General features: G+C 58.0%; 1 protein-coding gene across 2 annotated transcripts in view; it reads left to right on the forward strand.

Moving 5' to 3' along the window:
- The first annotated feature begins 1,705 nt into the window (after positions 1 to 1,705).
- LMX1B (LIM homeobox transcription factor 1 beta) overlaps positions 1,706 to 17,952 on the forward strand; it is an 80,184-nt gene continuing 63,937 nt past the window's right edge. For both annotated transcript variants that reach the window (XM_007194668.3, XM_007194669.3), the window contains exons 1-2: positions 1,706 to 1,853; positions 2,698 to 2,884. In XM_007194668.3, the coding sequence (XP_007194730.1) occupies positions 1,715 to 1,853; positions 2,698 to 2,884 (326 nt within the window). In that variant the 5' untranslated portion in view covers positions 1,706 to 1,714. The remainder of the gene's footprint in view (positions 1,854 to 2,697; positions 2,885 to 17,952) is intronic.

Genomic DNA, 17,952 nt, shown 5'->3' on the forward strand with positions numbered 1-17,952 from the left:
CCCGATGGGTGCCAGGCCCGGCGGGCGCTGGACTCGGCCGCTTGGTCTCTCCGGCCTTTCGTTCCCCAGTGCCGAGGCCCACGCTGCCCAGGCTGGCCAGGGCCCTGTCCCCGCCGGGCACGGCCTACCGACCCCGGCAGGGTCCCTCCGCCACCAAAGGTCGCCTATCCCAGCGATCAATCCGGTTTCCTTCGAGCAGCCCAACGCACATCTTCCAGGGCCTTCAGTCCGCGACCCTGGAGCCACCACTCTCTACCCATGGCCCTCACTCCCAATCCTGTGAGGCCAGGTTCTCGTCCATTGCCCCCACCCGTACCCGCGATCCCTTTCTCACACCTAATCATTCTCTAAACTCTAGGTCGCCTGAAACCGGGCCTCACCTTTCTTGCCTTCCCAGTGTTCCCATCCTTGATCCCGGGGCCCTTCCGGGATCTTCGCTCACCTCTCCACCCAATCTCTGCCACGCCTGACGCTTTCCCGGACCCACACCCCAAATCTAGAGCCAAATCCCCCTCTCCCCGGGCCAGGACTTGGGCAAATCCTGAGCCAGCAGTCCTCCCCTCCTGCCAGTCCGCGTCCCTCGGTCCCAGCAGCCAGCCCTCTCCACGGACCAAACCGGCTCCGGGAAGGCGCCGCCACCCGGGGGACGCCAACTCAGCCTGGTGCGACCTACCTCGGCCGACAGTCGGGGGCCCCGGGCGGCCACTCCCGGCCGGCGCCGTCCCCTGGTGGAGCCGCTGCGCTCCCCGCCGTCCGTGCAGTCTGGCCTCGCTCAGGGCCACTCCTCTTAGCGCTGAAGCTTTACAAAATATTAATAATAAAGAAGGCGAGAAAGAAAAAAAGAAAGCCTTCATTCCCCAACTCCCAAATCAGTTTTTCAAGGGGGTGGGGCAGAAGGATTTGTTTCGAAGGTGACCCAAACTTCTGCGAGGGGCCAGCGGGGCGCTCGGCCTGGCCGGGGCGCCCGGGCCCGCACTCGGGGCCGGGCACGGCGCGGGGCGCAAGCTGGGGGCGCGGGGAGCCCTCCCGCGGGGAACGGGGGGGCAGCGACGGCACTATTTGACGTGGAGCCTCCGGCTCATCCCGGCGTAGGGATACGAGGCGCACCAATGAGTTCAAATGTCAGGAAGTTTGAGGAGGGGTGAGGCGGCTCCCGGCCGGAGTATCCCTCCGCCGCCAGCTCCAGCTCTAAACCGAGCGGCTCCTCGGGCGCACCATGGCACTAGAGTAGTGCGGGGAGCGCACCTGGAACCCCGCGGCCCGCTGCGCCCCGCCCGAGACCCCGTAGCGCCGCCCGCGCCCCCCCCGCAGCCCGCGGGGCCGCCCCTGCACCCCCTCTCCCCCGCCCGCCGCCGCTGCCGCCGCCGCCGCCGCCGCCGTCTCCTCCCCGCGGCTCCGTCTGCCGCCGCCGCTGCAGCCCGGCTCCGGGGCTGACAAGCAGGTGACAGAGGAGCCGGCGCGCGTGGCTACGAGTGCTCGGGAGAGCGCGGCGCGGACTGCAGCCGCCCCGGCCCGCCCGCACGACGCCGGGGCCCGGGGCCAGCGCGTCGCCGCTCCGCGCTCGCCGGGGACAGCCGGCGGCCCCAGCCGCAGCCCCAAACCCGCGGGGGCCGCGCCTCCCCGGCTCCCGGGCCGCCGCGGCGGCGGCGAGCCGGCAGGCGGGCGGGCGGGCGAGCACCCTGGCCGGCGGGGCCCGCAGCGCGCCCCGCGTCCCATGGATATAGCAACAGGTCCCGAATCGCTGGAGAGGTGCTTCCCTCGCGGACAGACGGACTGCGCTAAGATGTTGGACGGCATCAAGATGGAGGAGCACGCCCTGCGCCCCGGGCCCGCCACTCTGGGGGTGCTGCTGGGTGAGTGCGGGGTCGGAACGCCCGAGTGGTCACGGGCAGGGGACAGGGGCCTCGTCCCGAGGTGGACACAGGGGTCCAGGCCAACGGATAAAGACAGTGGTTTTTAGAACATGGGGGCGTGGGGGACCCAGAGAGAAAACTCCTGGAGTGATCACCAGAGGGGCAACAGGCAGGCACGCCTAGACAGGCATCCTGAGGGGACAGAGGTATGCAGGGACACCACCTAGGAGGAGCGAGGACAGGACAGCTCCAGCCGCCACCCCCCAGCCTCACCGGGCCTCAGTTCTAGATCTGCCACTCCGGGCGAGAGGTAGGAGGCGGGTGGCAGGGGTGATGGAGGACTCAAGTTGTCACCTTGGCAAGCTTGAGAGTGGTGCCAGGTCACTTGGGGAGAGGGAGTCTCTAAGAAGGAAATGTTCCCTGGGTCACCTAAACCACAGATTTTGGGGAGATGAGGGAGAGAAGACAACGAACGCCACCGCGGGGCGTGTCAGCCAGCGGGCGTCTAAGCCTCACCTCTCCTGTCTTGGTCCCAGCCGGCTGCCCCGCGCCGTGCTCGTTCTCATATGTATTATCACCAAGCGCTGGATCTCCGGAGAAGGGGAGCGCGCAGCGCCGAGCTGAGGCTCCAGGCCCGCGGCCTCTCCGCGGCGGAGTCCGCCGACTGGGACGAACTAGCTGAGGCTGCCCGGCCCCTGGCGCGGCGGCTGGGGAAGCGCAGGCGGCGGACGGCGGTCCCGGGCTGCCTTCGCCTTTGGGGCCGGAGCTGCGGGCACCGCGCGATCGGGACGCTGGGCTGGGCTCGTCGGCGCTGACGGCCCGGCTCTCGTCCTGTGCGCTGCAGGCTCCGACTGCCCGCATCCCGCCGTCTGCGAGGGCTGCCAGCGGCCCATCTCCGACCGCTTCCTGATGCGAGTCAACGAGTCGTCCTGGCACGAGGAGTGTTTGCAGTGCGCGGCGTGTCAGCAAGCCCTCACCACCAGCTGCTACTTCCGGGATCGGAAACTGTACTGCAAACAAGACTACCAACAGTAAGCGCCTCTCGTCCTCCTCCTTTCCCTCAGCCGCACGGCACTCCAGCCCGGCCGCCCCCCTGCCAGGTCGGGCCCGCGTCCGCCCTGCCGCCGGCCCTGCGCGCCGCTGGGCCCGTCAGCTCCGAGAACTCCGCGGGTTGCGCGTCTCCCGGCAGGGCAGAGCCGTCCCAGCCCGGCCAACACTGGTGGGGTGGCCGGGACCCTCCGGCAACCCCTATTGCCATCCTTTGTCCGGGAAACCTGTGCTGGGCCGCTCAGTCGGGGTGCGGGACAAGGCCCTGGGCCGACTGGGGGGTACGATGCTGCGGTCGTGGGACAGGGGCTGGCTTCACTGAGGCCTGCATTGGGGACCGAGAATTGATTTTCAAACGAAAGCAGTGCTTTAGAGAGCCGGGCACTGGCGGTGTGCTTCCCCAGCCCAAAGGCAGGGTTTGTGTTGGTTTGGGATTCTTGAAGCAAAGAGGTGGAATGGCGGGGTGCTGAAGTGCCCAAGCAGCCAGGGATGCCCCCTTCCTGCCAGGCTCCCTGCTGCACTTTCAGTCCCTGATGGAGAGAAAAGGGTGTGCATTCTCCCCAAACCGTTCCATGCGAAAATTTTGCTCGTATAGTTATTGTTGGCTGGAGAAGCTGTGTAGGAAGAGGACCTTAAGAGGTGGGAAACCACAACCTGGGTTCCCCATGGGGTGAGGAGCTGACCAAGTCAGCCTTCCCCAGTAGCCCTTCTTTCTTGCCATGTGTATGTGTTGGGGAGGGATGGCTTGCTTCGCCCTGGCGCAGCCCAAGCCTCAGCGTTGAGGCCAGAAACTGTGGGCTGAGCCCTACCTACTGACTTTTGCTTTTAGCTGAGACTTGGGTTTGTCTGGCAGGGGGCTCCTGGCAGATAAGAGTAGATCCAGGTTTTGTTTTTTTTGTTTGTTTTTTTTTTTTTTGACCCTCTTGAGTTTTGTGCCTGACAGTGTGATTAAGAGGGAGGCAGAGAGGAGCAATACCAGGAAGAGGGGTGTGGGGATGACCAGGGCAGCAATTTGGAGACAAGTGGGTGCCTGTGAGAACTTTCTAGCGAAGCCCAGAAAACCGTTTCAGATGGGGCTGTAGGGTGGGTAGGCTGCTCGAGTGGTTTGGGCCTCAGAGGGGGCTGTGTGTGCCCAAGCCTCTGGGAAAAGGCTGGGCTGCCAGTGCTTGGTAGTAAGTGCAGCCTACCTGCTCTGCCCAGGGACTGTCGCTAAATCCAGGCCCTGATGGGAAGTGGAGCAGCTTGGCTGAGACCTGGAAATAGGTGGGACTGCAGGCCAGAGCCCTTGAGAGGGCATCGGGTTCTACTTCAGAAGTCTCCGTGTGAGCCCTACGCTAGCACCTATTCTGACTATGCTCCCCTGGTCTGGGGGCCCAGCAGGAGCTGCTTTTTCTGCCTTGCTCTTCCTGCCAGCTGGGGGGCACTGAGAGCAGGAATGGGGACCCTGTTCAGAGTCAGCTCTTCTGTGGTCCCAGAGACCTCCCCCTCTGGACCACCCCAGGTTAGGCACACTGCCATTGATCGTGTTTGTGCTGTGCCCCGGACTGATATGATTCTACTTCCAGGAGAAAGTGAGGCCACCGGTCAGCTCAGCCACAGGCAGGCGTACAGCAGCATAAAGCGAAGAAAGTAGTTTGGGGTAGATGTGATTGGAGGCTTGGGGCTGGCCCCTCAGCAGGGCTCACCGGCCTCAAGTCCACACACATCCTGCTGTCCTGCACCCCTCGCCTTGCTCTGTTTGCCTGACCCCGAGCGCGGTTGTGGCAGTGCCACTCCCCGCACAGCTCAGCCTGGATTACTTAACACGTGCGGGCCGGAGGCCCAGAAAACTGGAAGTGGGCCTCCGAGTCATTTGTGCAATTTTTTGAAAAAAAAATCTTTTTACATTTTGTAAAGACTCTTTCCAACCTCTTGTACATATCTGCTCAGTCTCTCCTCCCCACCCCTCAGTCATTTACAGAGCTTTTCCTTAAAACAAGGAGAGGATGCCCCCCTGGTTCTTCAGAGCGCAGAATTGTGAAGTCACAAATTTTGAGCTGGATGATCCCTTAAAGCTGAATGGCCAACTCCCTCATTTTACAAAACAATTAAACATTAAACAGCTATTGCTTTGCCGAAAGTATGTTTGTTTAAAAAAGAAAAAAAGGTGCCTAAGAGCTTTCTCCCTCTGTGCAGTAGGGGTGTGCTTGCGGGAGAATTTTGGTTCAGGGCGAATCTCCAGCTCGAGTCTAGGTCCTGAGGGCAGCAGGCGGGCATTATTCATGCCTCTCACGGTGCCTTCCTCTTTCGACCCCCACCCTTTCTTCCAATAATGCCAATTAGGTATCTGCACTAGGCTGGCCAGTTGGGGGCTGAAGGGGGATTGTTGTTATCAAGACAATTCTGGGGACAAATACCCAGTCGGATCTCGCATCAGCTTTTCTCTGCGAGAGCCAGCGCAGAAACGCAGGCGGGGGCTCACTGGGAAGCGATGTTCTTTGCACAGTAAAAATGTATTTCACGATTTATTTTTTTCTTTGAGGATCGCAGATGCATATTTATTGCATCTGTGCGTAAATGCTTTTCAGACGAGAATCCAGGCAAGTGGGCGCAGAAACGTGCCTTCTCAATTTTGTGGAGTCTGTGCGTCAGCGGTATTGGGAAATTAACACACACCCCCGCCATAACTTTTGAAAAATGTTTCTTCGTCTCGATAGGAGTTGCTGGGCTCGGTCCTTGGAAAGAGATTGCTATTTTTATTAAGCGCCTCTTCCTCCTTTCGATTTGTTTTAAAGATCCGGGACACAGACCCAGAGGCACAGCGTTATTTTACGCACCACGGGGGTGATTAATTGACGTTCGGGCGCATTCAATAGCATTTGATAAAATCCACCCGCACGTCCTGGACCTGCAAAGTGGAGCGCAGGCCACGGCATTTGGGCATTTTCACGCATAACTCGAAGTCTCCTTTTTCTCAGTACGTGTTTTTCGGGGGCTCCTTCAGGGGAAAAAAAAAATCATCGTATCGTTCTCCTGTGCCCGAGCCTCTGGCCCCTCGGCAGCCCGAGCTCCTCGGACAGAAAACCCGGTTAGAAACCGGGAGGAAACGCGGCCTCCAAACGCAAAATCACGAACACCTCTCTCCTTCCTTCACCGGAGAACGCATTTTTTAAAAATGACAACATAAATCCCCCTCCTCATTTTTTTTCTTCGCCGCTTGGCCAAATAGAATTATGTAACTCTCTTTTCTTGCCGTCTGTCGCTCGTCTGGAAAGGGTTTCTATCTTTCTATCCCGAGGAGGTGGCGAATTCCGGGAGGAGGCTCCGGAAGGGGGGAGGGTCGGTGGAGAGTCCAAAAATCTGTCACAAAATGGAGCCTAATCGCTTGTAAGACAGCTCCCAGATCTGGCGACCCGAGCCTCGTCGGTGTGCGAGCCGGAGCCTGCGTGCGCCCTGCGCCTACCTCGGCGTCCCGGGCTGGCGGCGCCCTTCTGCCACCGGGCCTTCCCGGGCGGCCTCGCCTCTCCGCCGCCGAGCCCGCGCCGGTCCCCTGGGCCTCGCCTGCCCAGGTAGGATGCGCCCACTGCAGCAGGAGTGGGGCAGCGAAGCTTTGATTGAGTTTCACAAAAAGCCGTCTGAGTCCTGGGGTGATTTTTTTTTTTTTTCTTTTAAATTTACCCCAGCTGGCTGCGGCTCCAGTGGCCCAACCCCACTCTTCCCAGCACATTCCTTTCCTGGGAAGTGTTTACACCGGGAAAGGCCTTCCTGGGAGGCTCACCTCTCCTCGGAGCAGCGGGTGTGGCGCACGGGTAGAGCAAAGTCAGGCCCCAGCCTTTCCTGGCTGCTGCTTCTCCCAGCTTGGGCGACCTCCCTTAGGCCCTGCTGTAGGGTGCCAGTTACCAGCAGCATCCCCTCCACCAGCGGGTACCCCAGCTGGCATGGCCCCCATCAGACCAATTCAGAGCTGCAGACACCCCTGCCCACAGCCTGGGCCAGAGGGCCTGTCCTGGAAGTGGATTTCCTTGGAAGGAAGAGCCAGCGCTTTTCCCTTATTAAAAGGCCTCCGTAGTGCTCTTCCTGGAGATCTAAGGGCCGAAAGGCTCACTCTGCCAGCCCAAGTCTGGGGACCCTCTGGCTCCTGGGAGGGCCCCTCTGCATTTAACCCCAGCACCTTGGCTGTAGGCGGAAGGGTAACCAAAGGCCTTCCTGAGGCTGCAGTTCTCCGCTGCTGAACAGGGGCATTATTCACAGCTGACTCCCGGCTCACCCTGTATTCCCTAGGCTCTGGGCTGGTATAGCCTAATCTGTTTGCTGGGTTTTTCTCGAGTGGGGGAAGCAGGCTGTGAGGATCTCCTCTGGGGTATGTGATTGGTGACCCTCAGCTCCCTCCTGTCTGTGCATTGGAGCCAGGCTTAGGACCACAGAGCCTTGACACCTCCCTGAGCCTCTTCTGTAAAATGGGGGACATAGCCACCCGGGGGAAAGTATTCTTATAAGGATTGGAGATAACATGCCCCAAAGGACCTGGCATCTTGCCTGGCATGTTGTTAATACTCTGGAAATTATTGTTGTTACTTTATCACCATCAGCGTGGCAAGGAATGCCTTGTCTCCAAGGCCACACACCAAACTGCCCATGGGTTCCATGCCAAAGAGAGGGGCAGCTGGCATGCTAGGCTTGCCATAAGCCTCTGTGCAGGGAAGATGAGGGATACCCTGGGAAAACCATTCCCTTTTCCTCAGTGGGACAGTGTGAGACAGACCTGGGTTCACCTCCCAGCCCCAGCACTCAGTAGCTGTGTGATCTTAGCCAAGTGGCTGCCCATCTCTGAGCCCCATGTTCTCCATCAGCAAAGTGGGGGTGATGATATAATTTCTCAGGGTGGTTGTGAGGATTACACAAGGTACCTGGGTGGGGGTGGGGAGGTTTCAGTAAATGTCTCATACTTCATGGGATCCAGTATCCTCTCCTGCTCTTCTAGAGAGGCAGAAAAGCTTCTGATTACATGAGTGAAAACAAATGCCCACTGTGCATTTGCAGGAAGGGCAGGCATCAGGGTGGGCCTGGTGTGCTGGCCTGTTTCTCCTTGGGGGGTGGAGGTTGGACTAAAGCAAAGATCTTTCCCCTGGGGAACAATTGGAATCTCCCTGGTCTGCATATAACTTGGAAAAGCACACAATAATATAATTTAATATTTGGGAAACTGTTCACGCTCATTTGTTTTTGTGACTCAAACGACAGAAAATAAAGCTCAACCGACATCTCCGAGGCTGCAGGGGAGAGTCAGAAGAGGGGGTGTGTGAGGGAGAGATCCAAGGATTTGTATGTTTTTCAGGTGAGAGACACCAGCCTGGGCAGTCAGAAGGCTCCTCCAGCCCAAGGAGGTATTTTTGGTCCATGAAAGCTGGCAGTGCTTCCCCAGGGAACTTCCTCTACCCTGCAGCTGTGAGGTTTTTAAAACAGAAAAGGGAAAACACACACACACACTCACAACCACCGGGTCCTACTTTGGCATTAGTTAGGCGGAGGGATGGAGGATACTCTCAATGACATGAGTTATAACTTCCAATTTGTTGGACACCACAGTCAGGCCCCAGCTTTAGGGGAGGGAAGAAGAGAGGGATGGTCCACTCATCCAAGGAGTTGCTGTGAGCCGTCAGTCAGTTGAGGGTGCAGGAGGACCCAAGGCCCTTGGCTCTCTCTGGCTGATCCAGCCCTCTCCAACCCCCAGATTCTGTGCTGATGGCAGCAGAGAGCAAAACCAAAATTATATATATTTATTGCCACTGCAGTCAGAAGTGGGGAGGCGGTGGTATTGAGGGGAAGGCAAGGCTGAAAACCATATTTGAAAAAGTTGATTCACGAAGGCGGAGGAAGCAAAGTGGCAGACGTTTGCCATTTCATCGACCGGCTGGTGTTCTCCATTCATGTCATAAATGTCTCCTGTCATTTGAAGCCAAAAGCAACATGATTTGGTTCCCCGGTGGCCTATAGAGTTTTTCTCCTTTTTTTTTCTCTCTCTTTTTTTTTGTGTGTGCAGTAAATGTTTATTTGTTAATAATATACTTTAAACAGCCTAGCCTTGACCTCAAGTCGCCTGAAGCATCCATCTTCTCTCAGAAAAATCAAAGTTTGTGTAATTTTGGGGGGAAGGTGTAACTGATGGGGCAGTGAAGGGCCTGTGTTTGCTTTAACTACTGCAGTGTTGGCAGTGGAGGGGTATAAGGGGCCACTGTGCTCCGAATGGCAACTTTCTTGAGTTTCAGGCCTGGCTGACAGCACTTCCTCGCTGCCCTTTACCTTGCCCTCGCCTGATCAGTACAAATAAATTTCTGCGTGGGCCCTTCCTTTGTTATTCCTGGGGCAATGTTGTATCCATTTCTGTTCAGCTTCTTGACTGGCAGCTGCTGGACCTGCCTGGTGGACCCTGGAGCCCTGAAGGGAGGTGGGGGAGTATAGGGGTCTGGGGGGAGGGGGCTTTGTCACAATTGGGAGCCAGGCCCAGACCTGGACCAAGTGCGCCGGCTGATGGCGGAGCACCTGGCTGGCCTGGTACTTGGTGAACTGGGGGGGAAAACCCGGTTCCTGGAATCTGGTTCCAGAAGAAACAAAGATGTTTGCTGCTTCCTAGCCGGCCGTGCTGTGAGAGGTTTCCTTGAGAACTGTGAGGTGGTTGCCAGCGGGGAGGGTCCTGAAGGCTGCCCAGAGCAACAGGGGTGCCCACCAGGGCCGACAGGAGTCAGGAGACCACCGAGCAGCTGGCTAGGTGCAGGAAGATGAGTGAGCATGCTGGAACACTGTGCTGCCAGGGGTGCCTCCCCACCCCCAGGTGCCTCTGCTGGTGCTGCAGCAGCGACGATGGTGAGAGGGGAGGAGCTGCACTGTCCAGATGAGCTGGGTGTGACTGCCATTCCCCCCCTCCCGCCTCCTGCTCTCCTCTGGGACTCAGTGACTGTTGTCATGTGACTTCGGAATTGCCATAGTTGCTGGGCTGCCTGGGTGTGGGCACCCGCCCAGGCCTGGAGTTGCCCAAGCCTGTGGAGATGGAGAGGACCACGGTGCTCTGGGGCCACCTCCTCTAAAAGGAGGGCCCTCTGAGTGGGGCACATTTTCTCAAAGGAAACAGCAAGATTGCAATTACAGATCTGAATCGAAAATGTCTCTGGCTCCCAGTGACACAAGCCAAGGGCATTTAGGAAAGCTGGTGCCTCTTCCCAAGCTTCAGTTTCTTTCTCTGTGTAATAGGGGTGATAATTCCAATCTCACGGGGTTGCTCAGAGGAAAGTGAAACAAACCCAAAGATGCCAGGCTACGTTCGGCATTCAGTCAATGTATGTTTCCTTCCTGCCTGCCTGGGAAGTAAGCCGGAGGCTCCCTGCCTGGCAGGAATGCATTGTCTGCCCTGAGTGGGAGGCCCAGAGAGTATAGCCTCCTAAACAGGCCTCCCGGAGCAGCTTTGCCCACCCTCTTGCTCCTCACCCGGGTCTGGGCTGGTGTTTTTGAATTTTTTCCTTGCAAAAGGAATGGGGCAGGTCTGGCCGTCAGAAGCTGGTCCTTGGAGGCAGGCAGGCAGTCAGCAGCCTGTGGATGGGCCCCCGATACTCCTGAGGCACGTAAGTCCCCAATTTTCCCCAACAGATTCTTGAGCGTGGCCAGTGTAGATGTGCAGTGGCAGGAGCAGAGCCTTACTAACCCCAGAGGGGCAGGCCACGGCAGTGCACCTAGAAGGAAAGGAATGGGTGTTTCTCGAGTGCCTGCATGTGCACTGACCTTTTTTGCTCTAGCTCCATGTATAGGTGAGCAAACCCAGGCTGAGGGAGTTAAGTCACTTCCCTCAGATCCGAAGTTACTCTGTAGCAGATTCTCCCCCCTGCGGGTCTAACTCCCAAAGCGGATGGGAGCCACCCTCCTCACTCCTGATCTTCCAGAAGCCCCAGATTCCCACTTTGGACTGTCGTGATTCTCCCCAGAGCACCCAGCTTGGAAGGTGGGTGGGTGGGTGTGTGCACGGGGTGGGGGTGGGTGGGTCACTGCCCTTTTCCCGCCGGAACGCCCCCAGTAAGGCCAGTCCTTGCCAGGGAAGGAAAAAGGTTAGAATAACTGCCTTTCTCCGGGCGGGGAGCTTCCTTCAGCGCCCCCCTCTCCGGCGCGCGGGCGGGACGGCTCTCAGCGGTCTCCACCCGCGTTCTCCTCCAGGCCCACCTCTCGGAGGGTTCCTGCTCCTCGTTCTCCTTTACCCTCGAGTGGGGCAGCGCCGTGCACAGGCTCCTTGGCTCCCGGGCTCCTTGGCCGAGCCGCGGGCGCCCGCGGCGGTTGATGAATTTCGGTGTCACCAGGGGTTTAGCCCGGATTTGGGAACCGCGGGCTCTAATACGCGCACACGGTCCTGCCCTTTCTAAAGCGCAGCCCTTTCACCCAGCCGCTGATTTATGAAGGAATCCGATCCCGGGACGGGCTGGGCTGGAGCCGGGAGCCCGGGGCCCCCGCGGCAGCCTTCGGGCTCTTTGTCGTTGCGGGGGCCCTTGGCGGCAGCGGGCGTTCTCCTGGGCTGGACTCGGGGAGCTCTGCAGGGCGGGGCCTCCCGCGGCCCAGGAGTTCCCTCCGAGCCACTTAAACCCTCTGGTAGGGAGCAAGGCTGGTGGAGAGAGTTCGCATTTTCATTCGGAATTGAGCAAAGCCCTCGCCCCTCCCCAAGCCCTCCGATCGACCCCCTCGGGCAGGCCCCAAAGCGGCGAGATCGGGAGGTTTGTTTATCGAGGGAATAGAAAATTGAAAAAAAGAGTCTAAGACCTTTTTCCCGCCTGAGAAATGTGCAAAGTCCCTCAGCTCCTGGAGGCGGCGAGGCGCCCGGAGAGCCGAGTTCCCGGCGCGGACACTGGGGCCGACCCAGCCCCCTCCCTCCGGCGCCCCCGCCGCACCACGGCGGGAGGGCGGATTTTTTTTTCAGATTCGGTTTGCAGGGGGGAAATGGGGTTGTATCAATCCACAAATATTTACTCTTAACAGACTTGTATCTGTGGAGATTTCGAACAAAGACAGTTTAGGGGGATTACAAAAACCCTAAACCCCGTTTTTCTCCCGGACTTGGTGCTTTAAATGCCAATTACAGGCGAGCCATATCCAACAGCAACGGGGGGAGGCGAGCAGGGTCCGGGGAGGGAGTGGGGGGCGAGTCCAGCCATTAAATGTAACTTTTCATTATGAAAAGGATTTCGCTGGTTTTATCTTCTAATAAGATTATGTCACGAACACAAGTACCTAGGATGGTGCTGAGTGACAGGGCTCTGTCGTTTAATCAGAGGCTGCGCCGCTCAAACCGCGGGGCCCTTTGTCCGACGGAGTGAACGACGGAAACTTGCCGTCCTAATCCCCTTATTCATGTCAAGCAGAGAAAAGAAGCCGAGCACCTTACAACCGTGTCCCCTCCACCCCTTCCGAGGGCGCAGGGAGGAGGGGGGCTCTAACCCTGCCCCCCCCCGTGCCTTTCATTTCCCATCGCCCTAGGGTTTCCCGGGCCCGCCAGGCGTTGCACCAAAGGTGGGGGAAGGGATTGCTTTGGGGGAGCCTCAATTGTCAGCTTCTGGAAAATGGGGCAGAGGACTCAGGATACAGAGGATACAGGTTGGTGGGATTTTTTGCCTCCACTGACGGAGAGCACAGGCCGCATCTGACCCCTTTTCCCAGGAAAAGTGGCACTGGGTAGTGCACACCCACCATCCCCATTAAAGCAGGATTGAGAAGCAGGGAGAGGTCGAATGGAGATGCCAGGCTGGGGTCCTCCGCGGGGCGGATTTCGTTGGATCCCTGGGACTGATGTCGCCATGCTGGTACTCCTGCGAGTTGACCATTCCCGGCCGCTCGCTGGGCCCCTTTCTTCGAGGGCAAATTCCTTTGTTCAACCCCTGCAGAAACCTGCTTCTCTGCTGGGCCAGTGGCGCCTCTATTCTCGCCACCGCCGCCGCCGCCACCCCTGTCCCACAGTGTGCAGATCTTTTCTGCGGCTCTCGGGCCGCCCAGATCCAGGCAGGTCCACCAACCAAGCCCTCGACGTCGCCTCCCTGCCCGAGCCCTGGCTGCCAGCTCCGACAACTAGAACTCCAGCCCCACAGCGGGCGCCGCAGGCGCGCACCTTTGCTGCTGGCGCTCGCCTCTGGGCATCGTGGGAAGACGCGGGTGTCGAGAAGCCGCCGCGCTGCACAGGCTGAAAAAACCAAAAGCAAAACCAACACCCAGCAAATGAAACCCGCGCACCCCCAGGGCTCCGCTACCCCCTCCAGAGGACCAGGCCGGCGACCTCCCGCCCGGCTTCTAGGATCTCAGACCCAAAGCCCCAGAGTCCACGGAGCTGGAGGGGGGACTTCGTAGGAATTTGTCTCTAATGCACCCGACTCTTTGGCCTCCTTTTAAAGCTCTTAGGCTATGCTCCGGGGCAGCCTCCCGGGGACCCCAGTGCGCCCTGGGAGCGCTCCGGAGATGCCTGACTGCACGCAGTCTCCTCCCTCTCGAGCCCAGGCTCCGGGCGTGGGGAGGATCGGGCTGAAAGCAGGGTGTCACCTCGTAAAAGCGACAGGCAAGGGCTATTTTATGGGAAGGGAGAAGGGGCAGGAAGTGATGCTTCCCTCTCTGGCCACTCTGGGACAGAGAGCCCCAAGGAGGGAGCCCCATCTGGGCAGGGGACAATCAGGGGGACAGGGCAGGGTCAAAAACAGTCGGGTCTGAGGCTCTTAAGCAGGGCATGGGGACCAGCCGGAGCTGGGAAGGGGACCAACGGACCTGGGAACCCGGAGCTCACCTCCCGCCCGTGATCTCCCGGAACCCCCTCCGCAGTCCCGGGCTCAGCCAGCAGCTCTGGCCCTTCCTTCCAGGCCGGGGGCAGGCGGGGGAGAGACTTTCTCCCTCGAAACACTTGATACCAACTTTGTTTTTTTGGCAAGAAAAATAAGCCTTGTTTGGAAAGGGGGGTTGGTGGTCGAGTGAAGGAGGGAAGGAGCGAGCCGGCGGCAGCAGAGCAAACTTTGCGGATTAGGTTTCAGCGCCTCCGCCCCACCCCCAGCCCCGCGGTGGTGATTTGTGTGCGGGGGTCTGTGACCCTGCGAGGCATCAAACGGCCCGCGGGAACCGGCCGAGTTCAGAGGGACAGTGGGCAGAGGGGCGGCCTAAGACAACGCAGATGGTTCATATCAGCCGGGCCGGGCCAGCCTTGGGCTCGCAGCGTCTGCCCGCTAGCCTGGGCTCCTCTGCAGGGGAGAGGCCTGGGGTCTTACAGGGAGGCCAAGGCCTGAGCGGTAATAGGGGGCCAGAAACGCAGCAGTCAATGGCCAGTGGGCCCCAGCTGAAAGAAGGCCAGGAGGCCAGTGATAGAGTTCTTCCACCAGGCAGTCCTGACCCCATCCAGCTCAGGTGGAGCCTGACCTCCTAAGTAGCCTCTGAGAACGGAGTGATCTTGAAAGGAGACCCTCCTGCCTCTGCCAGGAGGCCAGAATTTACCCCACCCCTGCCCTGCAGCAGCTGGGGCTCCCCAAGGGACCATTAGTAGCCTTTTTCCTCTCCGGGAGGTGCCCTGTCCTCTGCCTGCCTGCTGTGATGGGTTTGGGAAGCCGTCTCCTCTCTCTGACATTCATTCACTCATTCATTCATTCTACCACTAAGGTAGAATGCCCTTCCTCTCTCTGCACCTTTAGCCCTTCTGCCTGGCCTGGGCTAACTCCTTCCTCCCTCCTAGCTCCAAGGGAAAGCTGAGACAGAGGCTCACTCCTACCTTGGCCCAAAGCCTTGCTCTGGGGGCAGGGCCCTGTTTAGTTGGGGTGGGAGAGGTGCTTACCCAAACCAGCCTTGGCTCTGAGCCTGCTGCCTCCCACCCCCAGAGCTGGAGTCCTGCTGTGGATAGTAGCATGCCCCGTCTTCCCTGCCCTGGGCTCCCGGACCTGGCTTTCTGCTTGTCCTCCAGGGACCTCGGAGGACCAGGGCCACACCCACCACCAGGACCTTGGGCTGGTTTAGAATGTCCCAGCTGAAGGCCTCTTCAGGATCCTTGTAGAAATGGGAAAAGTGAGGCCCAGGTGTAGCCAGGACTTGCCCAAAATCTTAGTTGTAGCAGAACAGAAGCAGGAACCTCAATCTGCCCTCTGCCAGGTTAGGAGTCTATGTGGCAACTCCACAATTCTTTCTAGGAACCTCTTCCAGACTCTGACTTTATCAGTGACCTAGTCTGTCCCCCTGGGCTGAGGTCACTGAGAGGGGAAGGTCCTATGATTCTGGTTCTTGAGCGGGGGTAACAGGCCTTCATGATGAAACGATTCTGCGAGCTTTCTGTATAGCATGTGGGTTTGGGAATTTTATCTTCTCAATTCGGACACTGAGGGACAAGAGCCAGGTGAGCACAGCACCACATCCCACCACCTCTCCATCCTCTTAGTGTCAGACTCCCAGACCCCCTGGGCTTGGCCCTTCCTCTCTACAGCAGGTCACAGGGAGGCCAACAGCCTGGCCAGGGCCACAGAGGGCCACTGGGCTGCCAGGACCTCTCAGGGCTCCGTCTCCCAGGGTCCCTGCCTTGGGGGAGCAGCCGACTGGGTCATCTGTGCACGGAAGACACATCTGTCCTCCACATGTTGGAGGCCGAGCAGAGGACATGTGGTTTGGGACGTGTTATCTTAATCATATTTATTAACCAATCCTGAAATTAAAAAAGAGTTTGATATTGTTACAATTCGGAGAAGATCCCCAAATCTACACCGCAACAGATCAGGAGAGACTGCCAGTGACAGCCAGGTTTCTTTTAGCTGGGATCAGGACACAGCTTTGGAAGTTCTTTGAGTTGTTCTAGTGCGGTGGGATCTCTATGCTGTGAAGTAACACTTACCGCTTTCATTTTCCCAAGCAGAGATCTGAAGCAAAATTAATTACCCGCCTTGACTGATAGTTGTTCTGTTGGAGTATGGTTCTAATCCTTATTAACATTCTCTAAAGTCAGGCATGAAATATGACTTTTGCACCACACTCTTTGGCATATGTTTTTCTTTTCCAGGATATTTTTCAGGCTATCTCCGAGCCTCACTGCTGTTCATTATTTTTGCCATAGGTCTAAAGTTGCCAGCCCCAGAGCCAGTCCCGCGCTGAGCACAGCCAAGGGGGGGGAATGACACATCTCCCCTCACAACGCAAATTGCTTCTGATTATTGAGCTTTGAATGTTTTCTTCCATCATGTTTTTATTAAAAACTCCAGCATATTTACGCTCGATGGTGTCTTCAATTAGGTTTTTTTTGTTGTTTTTTTTTAAAGCCGGGGGTTCCCCTTTCTATAGCAGCATGTAAAGAAAATAGTTGTTATGACCGCAAAATTACCGTCCAAGCCTGGTTCTAGTAAATCTGGCCCTGCTTTGACAAGCCCAGCAGGCTGGGAGCTTTTTTTTCCTAAGTGTTCCAGCTGCTGGGGAAACAGACCAGGGAGGAAGCCCACAGAAGCATCTGTTCTGCAGGGTACTCGGAGCTCCTCTCAGGAGCTAACACTTCCCAAGTTCGTGAGCTGCAGAAGGGGGCCTGGCTGCAGGGGGCTTGCTGATGGGCAGGCCCAGCCCAGACAGCACACAATAGCAGCAGCAACAGTAATAATCACAGCTGATGCTTGTTGAGGGGTCGTGGTTCGTCAGGCGCTGTTCTAAACCCCTCACATTCTTTCCAGAGATATGACAGGGGTGCTGTTATTATTTTCATTTTCAGATAAGGCAAGAGACACCGAGGAGTTGAGTAACTTGCCCAAGGTCACACAGCTAGCAAGTGGAACTGGGGTTGGAGCCCAGGCATTCTGTCAGGAGAAGACTTTCAGCAATACTTTGGGAGGCAGATTCTGGCCCCTTGCTGCATGCTGTGCCCTGGTGGTGGCCTGGCACCAGGCTGAATGTTACTTGTTGAACGGATGCTTCATAATTAAAGGCCAGTGTTCATAGCATGCTGCCTGTGGTAAAGGTTTCAGGGGGATCAGCTCACTGAATCTTCTCACTGCCCTGTGGCAGGTGTTCTTATCATCATTTCCCATTTCGCAACCTTGACCTGAGAGGTGCAACAATTTTCCCCAAGGTCACGCAGCTTCAGGTAGCAATAAGAACTACCGTCTATCCTGGGCACATGTTAAGTCTAGGCACAGGGCTAAGCCCTCGGCACCCCAGATCTTAGTGAGAGTTCTTAAAAGCTCTATTGTTTACCCAGATTTCCAGGTGACAGAACTGGGGCTCAGAGAGGTGAAACCACATACCCAGGATCACATAGCCAGTGGGGAGCTGCACCAGCACGTAGCCAGCATCTGTAGGTGCCAAGACTTGACTGCTCCTCAGCCTTGAGGGGCCCGGGCTGGGGGGAGCACTGGGACCAACCTTCTTGGTGGGTCTCACTTGGGCTGAACAACTGTCCTGGCAGTAGGTGGGGCATATTTTGGCCATGACGGGAGAAGCATATCTGTGACCTGCCTCATGCTGAGAGGGCATGGCATCATCCCATCCTAGCCTCCCCTTGCAGATGGGGAAACCAGGGCACAGAGAACTTAAGTGACTTGCCCTGGGTCACACAGCTAGCGAGCAGCTGGTGAGAATCACACTCTGGTGTCCCGGCTTCGAGGCAGGGTTTCTCAGAGAGACTCTGACTCACCACCTTCATCGGCAGCATCACGCATGACCGTCCCTGAGTGCCTTCTGAGTGCTCTGCAAATACACAGTCACAGCAGGGCGGTTCCCAGAGGGAAGGTGCTTTTCCCAGTGTCACACTGCAAGATATAGCCGGCCAGGGTGTGCCCTCCTGCTCTAGGCAAGGGGACAGGGGAGCAGGACCAGCCCATGGATGGGATCCCTGCCAGCTCTCCCAGGGCTGCCTTTACTCCTGTCCTGCCTTCTGGGCTTGGGCTGCCGGTACAGCAGCTCTGGGCAGGCTCTGTCTGCCCTTTGAAGGGGACAGCCGCCTGAGCCTGTCACTTTGAACTGCAAAGGGGCCTGCGGTGAGGGCCTGGCCCCCTCCCACTTGTCCCTGCCCGCCCACCCCTCCAGGTCTGGTTCCAGTCGGCAGGCCTGGAGCCGGAGGGGCGGG

This window comes from Balaenoptera acutorostrata, chromosome 6, assembly GCF_949987535.1.
Source record: "Balaenoptera acutorostrata chromosome 6, mBalAcu1.1, whole genome shotgun sequence".
Lineage (NCBI taxonomy): Eukaryota > Metazoa > Chordata > Mammalia > Artiodactyla > Balaenopteridae > Balaenoptera > Balaenoptera acutorostrata.